Genomic DNA, 9,455 nt, shown 5'->3' on the forward strand with positions numbered 1-9,455 from the left:
GCGGAAAGGATAGATTCTCCCCGTCTGGGCGAACGGCTTTCAAGCGAGCACTCCAGACCCAGAAGCCAAACGGTATACGAAGCCTTCTCATAACGTTACTCTATGTAGTTTGTTTTGTATAGTCGTAACGTATGAGGAGAAATTTTATTTGTAAAAAGGCAGAGAGCTGGACCTGAGCTTTGCCTTCTGATCTTGTACTTTGCTGCAGGGGAAGGGGGAAAAGGGGTCCGACAGAAGGATGGAGGTTAAAGATGACAAAAAAACGAGGGGGTGAGGGAGGATGAATGCTGATCAACACAGCAATGTACAGCAAGTGATGCGCCGCGCAATTTATTTTTGTCTCGTCTGTCCTACTTAAACGGACACTAAAGAGAAAAATAATTTCTTCTACATCAGTAAATTACATTTCTACGACGCCAAAAACACCCCTCTTATCACGATAAGACGCTTGGTAATCCAGAAAAAACGCAATAACGAAAGACGGGTGATGACGCCTCCTTGAAGTTCCCGCACCTGGTCGCTGTGACGTCATAGATTTTGATGGCATCTTCTAGGGCCTACTTAAGTAAATAGCGGTACAGATTGACTACACTGTGTTCTAAGGGACCCAAGTACTAAACATGGCAAGTTTCGGGAACCTTTACTCAGTCAACCCGGCCCAAATGCGAAAACATACTTTAGCATCCCTGACGCCACACTGACGTACCGGCGTCGGGGTTTCGGCGCGAAGTTCAAATACTGATACTTCGACCTTCATTTTCTCATTTAATAATCAAACTATTATTTTGAAATGACTGCCTGCAGGGTCCTCAAACAATGCTTCATTAGTCTAAACGGATTTATTGTTTCGCTTTAGTGTCCCTTTAATCTCGAGCACACTGCGCGTTTGGTAGGACATCAGAGATCAAAGGCAAGCGGGCGGTGCATGCGGTCGCCCGGCTCGTTCACCTGAACACACCGCTCCCTATTCGTCGACCGCAGCGCTGCGGGAAAGGAAAAGTAAAGCGTATAGCTAAACAGAGCACGTGGGTGGGTGGGCGGGTGTTGCGAGAAAGAGGGAGAGGAGATTGTTCTGTGATTTGCGCGACACGCGTCCGTGTGGCGACCAGCGAGAGTAGCGCCCCGCAACGCTCGGCCCCGGGGTCTGGTTTCTCTGATCGCGGCGCAGCAGAGACGGGGGACCGCAGCGCGCGCGATCCAAACTCCACTGCAGGGGTGCCGGTGTCTCGTTTCGGCTTGCCTGCCTGCCTGCCTGCCAGCAAGCCAGCTTCCACATCGGAATGCCTTCCTTTCGCTTTCCCGAGCGGAGGCTGGAGATCAAGCCGTTCCGAGCCACTGGCTCCGCGAGGATATATGAGAGCCACGATGCTTCGCGAGCTGTGGTCGTCGAGGGAGCGACGGTGCGAGTGAGCCCCACGGCTCGGTGCTAGCTTTTCGATGACTGTCGCCGCGCTGTTCCCCTCGTTTCCTGCTGCTTTATTTGTATTCGTATGCGTTCCGTCTGCTTTTCTTTCTCCGTTTTCTTGTAGTATCCTACTTATTCTCTCTTCTGGTCCGGCGCCGTCCTTTATTGGATGGGTGGTGGTCGAAGTTAAAAACAAATGTGAAGGGGAAAAAGAAAGAGCGCAGCGATATGACTGGCACAGAATGGAGGAATGCGAAGACTCGTTATTGGTCCCGAGCATGGAGGCTGTTGCTTATACTCCCCCTCGGTGTGTTTCTCGAGAAAACGATGCGAACTGCGGCATACAAATGCCGTGTTTAGTTGTTCAGGTAAAATAAGACTCCGACATTGCCGATCCTCCGGGGGCAGCAAGTCATGAACAGAATGCCGCAGTCAAAGGATAGGCGGGGCAGTTGTTGAGTCCACATGGAAAACGTTTCCAGACATGTTTGCTGCTGAAATGTTATTAAGTATTCTGTCGTGCGTTCCTCGGGGTAGCGTCAGAACTTGCTGTATAAAGATGCAAAAACTGAAATGTTCGAAATACGGACGTATGTGGCCAACAGCTGTGAATTTTCATTAACGACAAGAACCTGTCGGAGAAGAGCCAGAAATGCGATGGTCAAGTCGACTTAAAAAGCGAGTCCTCTAATGGTTGAACGCGCTGAAACGCTCGAGAAGCACCGGATACAGCTGTTTCCATCAAATGACCCGTTGAAGGCTTCGTTCCATCGGAGCTTTCAAATTCAGCGCGGGCAGTTGTAGCCCAATTCAGGCGTATACTCGGTGCTCAAGACGACTGCCAGTGTTGTACTTCTAGCATTTTTTTTTTTGTCTACTAGTAGTACCAGTATTTTTGGTATAACGTTAAACTACGTAAAGTACCCGGTGTATGGGGGCGGCGGCCTACACGTGTCATGTCACGTGGCTCAAAGCGCGCAGGCAGCGTGGGCTACCTATGGAGAGGCTGGGGAAAACACGGGGAAGGCGGGAGATGGAAATGCAAGACGGTGAGCAAAACGAGAACTATGGAGAGGCTGTTACACGCTTCAACGGGGGTAGCCGTGCTCATTACTACGCCGAGTGAAGCGTGTAGCTCTCGTTTTGCTGTCCCGTTCATAGCCAAACCGTCGGCGTAAGCGCACTTGCGCTCCCACTCGCTGGCCAAGCGGAGCGCGCGCCTGCACCTTCACCGCGCCTCCACCCGTTCAACTAAAAGCGCTCTAATGAGATCACCACAATGACTCCTCGAAAAGTAGCAAGCCTTGCAAATACCAAAAGGGTCACGTCATTTCCTTCTCCCCTCCCGCTTTATTTCCCCCGTAGCGCTGCGTATTCTCTCGTCCCATCGGCGTCCGCTGAGGTTCCTGATAGGGCGCAGTCATGCGGAAGAAAACAGCGATGCTCGTCTCCGGGATTCTCGGGGCCACGTCCACCATTCTTAGCGCTCGGTTCTAGGCGCTAGTGCGGCGCCTTGCGCGCCACGCCTTCATACCTCACCCCCCCCCCTTTCCCCACCCCACCCCACACACACACCATTATATAGCCACATCGTGTCCCAAGTCGCCGCTTGGGAGGCCATAGACGGCGGTGGATTAAATTCCCCGCGACAGGAAAATGATTAAGCTCGGTGTTTCTGGCCGGTGCCCCCGTCGGAACTTCTTCCTGCGTCCAGCCAGCGGAAGACCGACAGAGTCTCCTGCGCTCCGTTTCGGCAATACCGTGCAGCGAACAGAAAAGATGTGAGGAGCGGAGCTTCGTAGACGAGTTCGCGTGGCTTTATCGCGCGTGAATGGTGCACCCAATAGGGGTCAGGAATCGGCTATCACGTCGTCGGTTGTCGATGCCCCCGCTCAGGGCCAAATGGGCGACGGACAAAGCGGAGTATCCTGGAACCAATGCCTCATGTGGTAAAGACAAAAAAATAAATGAAAATGCCTCTCTACTGGCTGTCGCACATACGCATGGACGTACGTATACCACATACATATACACTCTCTCTCGTCAACAAAAGTCAGGCTACATGTACGGGAATATAGGCTGGCAGAGGTTGGTGTTGGCCAAGTTAGGGACGACAATTCGACGCACCTGTCCCACGTTTCTATTGGTTGTCCTTCGCTTATTTATTCGTGGCTCCAGGTACACTGAATAATTGAGCATCGACCATGGCTAGTCTAGCAAGAAGCTCTTCTGGCCTACGTTTTCCCTTCATTTGGCTCACTATTTTCTTTGCTTTGAAGGGAGAAGGGGTCTCTTTCATGCCTGACACTAAACAGCCAATCCTATGTCCTGCGTTTGTTACCTCTAGTTCCTATAAATGAGTATATTATGGTGCGTGGAGTCTAGCAGGGCCTCGAAACCATGCAGTAAGCTCGAGGAACAGCTTATTGGCCGTCACGATTGGCCAGTTGGTAGCAGCGATGCCTAGCCAATCACGAACCTTTAGTTGTAATCAACTCCTCGAACTCAGCGCCCGATTGGCTGATGCCGGCTCTATAGCTTTCACAATACTGCACGGTTTAGTGAGAGAAAGGGTACGCTTCCGGCTGGCACCACACCTTCTCTCCTGGGAAGGACCAGAGGTTCCGCGTGCATGCATGCTGCTGCTTCCAGCTCGTTCTTCGCTCCCTGTTCCAGTGAGCGGGAAGCAGCGCAGGAAGCGAGCGTGCATAAACAAATTATCCGGTGCGCCTCTTTTTTATTCGCTCGTCTTTTTTCCTCTCCGCAGAGAGGAAACGGTTACCGTAGCGCCGTCAGACAAGCAAACAGAGTGAGGGAGAGAAAATGCAAGGAGCCTTCCTCCCAGGAAGAAGCCAAGACGTGAAAAGAACAGGCAGGCGTTATCTTGGTTGCACGCCGTTTACTTTCTCAGGCTAAAACTTCGCGAAGCAGGAGCAGATTGGGCCGACGAAGTTTGGTTGTTCACTACTGCCGAGTCACTTTTGCCTTTTGAGAACAGCTGCACCGTGCTGAGATTGGTTACGACGTGTGCGGCAGATTAGGACGCGGACAAATGCACGTAGAAGCGCGGATGCTGTTCAACATTGTTAAGCGCAAAAATGTGCGTTCGTAAGTCCAGTCTTCGCGGCAGGCTCGTGTATCGGCTCGTACTCTATGGTCAGTTCGATTGATGGGGTTTGATGCCCCAAAAGCAGCCCACAGGCTATGAAATGCGTCGTAGTTGAAGCCTCTGGATTGGTTTTTTGGCCAGCTGGAGTTAATTTACGTGCACCCAAAATAATGGGCACCCAACCTGTTTCCGCCGGATAAATCCAGAGTGCAGCACTTATCCGCTCTTGCAACGCTCTAAACTGATTCAGTGTTGCTTTGCAGAATCCCTTTCAGTCCAGCCGCCATTTGCATATAATTCCACGGTCGTCCCGGCTTTCCTCCTGTGAAGTATACGAAACAGAAACAACATCGACTTCTTTTTTGCAGCCTGTCGGTTAGAAAGTATGGCCTATAGAAAGTATAGCTCTTCTATACGCCATTTATTTCCAGTTGTTCGGCGCCTGTCATTCCGTCCGACTGCGCTCTCGTGGCCGCAACTTGAACTCGTCGAGCATCAGGTTGCCGCCCAGAAAACAACGTGCTGCTCGCACAAGCGCTCGATTTCCGACAACTGCGAGCGCTGCAGAAATTTCGTCTGCCTCGTCTGGGGCGCAATCATTGCGGCGCATCTCTAATGCCCTCGCGTCTGTCCCATTCCACTCCTCGCTCCTATTGCAATAGAGGAGTTTGCTTACACGCGCAGCACAGCAGAAAAGGAAGGGCTATAGAGAGAGCGGGAGAGAGATGGAAGGGGGTGTAACCCATAACGCTGCTGATCCGCCTGGTGCTTTGCCAGTCACTCGGCTCATTACCCTCTTCTCTGCCGTGGCGCCCGCGATGTGAAAAGCCAGGCAACCGCCAGATCCCCGCCCGCCCACGCGGTAGAACAGAGCTTATGAGGCCGGCGCCTGCTCTCGACGTCGCATCGAACCGTTTCGAGCCGTAATTTATGGACGCCCGCGTCGACCACGCACGCGCGACCCGGACAACGCGCGTGCAAGACGGCGAAAGGGAAAAGCGCGTTGTGGCACCGAGTCGGTGTTTCTTTCGCTGTTCCGTCGCCAAAGTCAATTCGTTACCGCGGGGCTCGCAAAACAAGAGGAGCATTTATATCCATCCGGCGGCGGGGCTACGCCTGCGAGGCACGTTCGGAACGTTTCTGGTCCCCCTGCTTGACTGCATGTGCGTGGATAGGCTTAGCCCGCGCGGCGTGGAACTCGCGAAATCGTAGTTTGTTGCGCCGCTGTCTGGCATTCCGCGTGATTGCGAGAACAGTGAAGCAGAATTTAGGACCGAAACAGCGGAGCGGGGACCGGCGACCGCGATTTGCTTCGTGAATGGCTCAATTTTATTGCCATTCGCCGAAGTCGCGCCTTTCTAAACGGAACGACCTCGGAACGAGAAGCGGCGAGGTGCTTGATGTAGCAAAAAGCGAGGCAGGGCGAGTGCGGATCGTCAACAGTAAAACTGAGGAGCGGGGTTAGGAACGCTTGGGCACTCACGCACTTATTTCTTTATTATTTTCGTTCTTTTTCCCCTGCTAAATGGCGCGCTGCTTTCAGGCGTGACGTTTCGTTGCATAAAACGTCTGTTCGACGGAAAAGCACGCTTGTAAGGAGGCGAAAGCGAAACTGCTGCACCGGTAAAAACAGGAACTGGTAAGAGAGAGAGAGAGAGAAACAAGCAACAAGCAGGCTTCCGGGGCCCACGGGCCAGCGCTGATGAACAAACAACCGCTAGACGCTGCGAGGCTATGAGAGCCCGAACAAATGCTCTTTAAGGGCCCCGCGCCGAGCGAGTGCAGTTGGCAGTTGAGAGCGTTGTCGCCTGTCGTGTAAGGACCCCGACACTGCTGTTACGTCGTTACGTCCGTGCGCCCTTGCTCGCGTTTTTTACAGCGCTGTTTTTACGGGCGTCTCGCATCCGGTAATGCAGCCTTTATGCGTTTCTCTCTACTGGTCTTCCGTCTAAGCTTCATGTGTTCCTCCGCGAGCACCGATCACGCGTTAGAGACCCCGATATTTAGGAAACATGCACGAACGCAGGCGACTCCTGGGCGAAGCTCTTGCACTCTCCTAACATTTAGTAGCGTGCTGCTGTTCGGCAAAAGAAGTGTGTGAAGCGCTTTCCGTACTTTCCCTGCAGTAATAGTCAGTTCTGTCGCTGTCTTTTTCTCTTCCTTTCTTTCTTTCGGAAGCTCTTAGGCACCGCATGTTATACGTGTATCGAGCCGGCACAGCTTGCCGCACTGGATGCGCGTGATTGCGGAGGACTCCCACCGGAGGAATACGGTTCTTGGCTTCGCGTTAGTTTTGTTTGTTGGTTTCTTTCTATAGTTTTTATTTTCCTCAAGCAGCGGCTGTTCGACTAGCGATAGCTGTTTTAGCTATAGTACCTCTCTGCCTCTTAAGAAAGTATAGACATCCATCGCGCTCGAAAAATTGCATAGAACGTTTAAGATTTAAATATATAGAACATTTTATTTTCTTGACGGGGCGGGGAGGAGGGGGGGATCGGTGTGTGCGCTGCTAGGTGGTTGATCCTTCCACAAGTCGCTGAGAATATGCCGCTAGCGTCGGTCGATTGGCTTGGTCCCATTCACATCGAGCCACTCCAACTGCACTGGGGCAGATAGTGTAGTCGGCAGTTGCAATAGAAAACACATTCTCTGCACTAAGAAGAATACCGGTGTCACATCTTCCCGCAAGTTAGACTCGCCTTGTTTCGGTTTCTTCTTTTGTTCTGGCACTCTCTGGCCATGGCTTGCCCTTGCGCTGCAGAAAAATACATACAGTAACCATTTCATCTATCTTTCCTAGCCAGGTTTTCCTCCTGGCGCACTACCTCCGTTTATCTGGCGATACCCCCGTTTCATTTCATTTTATGCAACGTCGTGAACTTAGTTCCCGCACGCGGTTTTCGCGGGCGTTATTAGAGCACTCGCGATAAGCCTTAGGAGCTTCCTGCGCTTGTGAACTTATTTCGTAAGTTTAACTTACAGCTGGCTTTGTTGCAACAAGAGTACTTGTGTGGCGAAGCATCCTATTCGAGCCTTCTCGCTTTTTGTACGACAGCCTGTAGACCGAAGTACTTGTGTTAAAGTGTATTCCGGAACCTCATATAGTAACGGTGAGCGTCTTTGTAAACAAGGCAAACAAGCCTGCGCACACCAGCCGCGATTGAACCGAAGTGCTATAGATTTGTGCTCGCGGCTGGCAGAGTATCCCTCCTTTCTCCGTCACCAACACGATGATTGCATAAATAAATAAATAAATAAATAAATAAATAAATAAATAAATAAATAAATAAATAAATAAATTTCTGGTTATGCCATTGCCTGCAGTGGCGCGAAAATTGAGGCGCGACAGCTGTTGTCTGAGAACACGTACACTGTACGGCTGTCACTTGCATCAAGTGCGGCTCTGTTCCCCAGGATACTTTCCAAAACGTTCAGTAATAATATCCGGGCGAGATATGTTCGAAACAACAAAATAAAATATTTCCCCGTGCCCTTCTGCGCGCCCTACCCAGCGCGCGTACCTGATACCCCCGCAGGCCCTCGTGACAGGTGGGCGAGGGGTTGCAGCCGATCCCACCAATATTTCCGCCGTCACAGGATGAAAATGTCGACCACTAAATGTCAGAGGCTGTGGGGTCTACACGAGGTCTTAATATCTTCCATGTGTGTAACACGGTTTGTTTAATCACGACTGAGGCGTGTTTGAGCACACACGACAAACGTTCACTCCTTTCCTTCGTTGCCTTTTCGAACAGAGTCCAACACGGACGACGACTACGAGGACCCTGACGCGAAGATCGCGAAGTACGCGACCGTGGCCCAGAGTCCTCCCAACGGGGCGCCCTCCAGCGCCCACCAGGCTGCGCCGTTGCAGCAGCTGGTGCAGCACCAGCAACAGGGCCGGCCGCACCAGCACCAGCAGTACGAGGCGGTGGGCTTCGGCCGGCCCGCCGGCGGGAACACCTACTCGCCCACTCCGTCCTCGGCCTTCCCGGCGTCCGCCGAGGCGGTGTACGCGGGCTCGCTGCGCCCTACGAACTACGCGTCGTCCGTGTACGGCACCGGCAGGTACGTGCACAGCGGATGTCGCGTGACGTGGCGGGCGCCATAATGGAACGCTTACTCAAAACTGTTGTTATGCGCTCTCCTTTTGGCTCCGTGAGGCACAACGAGAGATAAATGATGTGTAGAAAAGCAGGGAGGCTAACCAGAGGTAGTTCTGGACGGCTACTCTGCACGGAGAATGGGGATAGAAAGAGGAGCACGAACAATGTAAAGCCCGCAGGCAATTCAGGATTCTCAGCATAGACCATGCAGGTCCATGGCTCTTAGGTACTGGACAAATTGAAGGAGAATGCTGGCCTCTGCCAGTGCCTGCTCCATTGCTTTCCTCTGCCTTTTTAGTTACTTTGCTGTGCTTTCGCATTATGTGCCTACGTTAGGATAGGATAAGAAGCCAACAAACACTTGGCACCAAGGACAACATAGGGGAAATTACTTGCGCTTAATAAATGAAATTAAGAGACGATAAATTAATGGAAATGAAAGTGGATGACAAAACAACTTGCCGCAGGTGGGGAATGATCCCACAACCTTCGCATAGTTCCCCACCTGCAGCAAGTTGTTTTTTCATCCACTTTCATTTCCATTAATTTATTGTCTCTTTATTTCATTTATTAAGCACAAGTAATTTTGCCTATGTTGTCTTGGTGTCAGTGTTTGTCTCATATGATATGTCTAATAAAAATGGGGACCGTCGGTTAATCCTGTTTCTTCTCGTTTACGTTAGAATATGGGCTGACAATTTTTAAGTTATATATTTTTTATTTCTATATTTCTAAGTTATACATACTTTTCAGTTAGTTAATTATATCACCTATAGTTCTCACTAACGTGTCCTTGCAGACCTCCTGATGAGCTACTGTGAGGTTCAATATATTA

The 9,455-nt window shown here is 51.3% G+C and overlaps 1 protein-coding gene across 1 annotated transcript in view; it reads left to right on the top strand.

Annotated features, from left to right (window-relative positions):
* LOC126522684 (aquaporin AQPAe.a-like) overlaps window positions 1–9,455 on the top strand; it is a 128,512-nt gene that overhangs the window by 116,161 nt on the left and 2,896 nt on the right. The window contains exon 5 of the mRNA XM_072288839.1: window positions 8,270–8,582. Coding sequence (XP_072144940.1) covers window positions 8,270–8,582 — 313 coding nt within the window. The remainder of the gene's footprint in view (window positions 1–8,269; window positions 8,583–9,455) is intronic.

Source organism: Dermacentor andersoni, chromosome 6 (assembly GCF_023375885.2).
Source record: "Dermacentor andersoni chromosome 6, qqDerAnde1_hic_scaffold, whole genome shotgun sequence".
NCBI lineage: Eukaryota > Metazoa > Arthropoda > Arachnida > Ixodida > Ixodidae > Dermacentor > Dermacentor andersoni.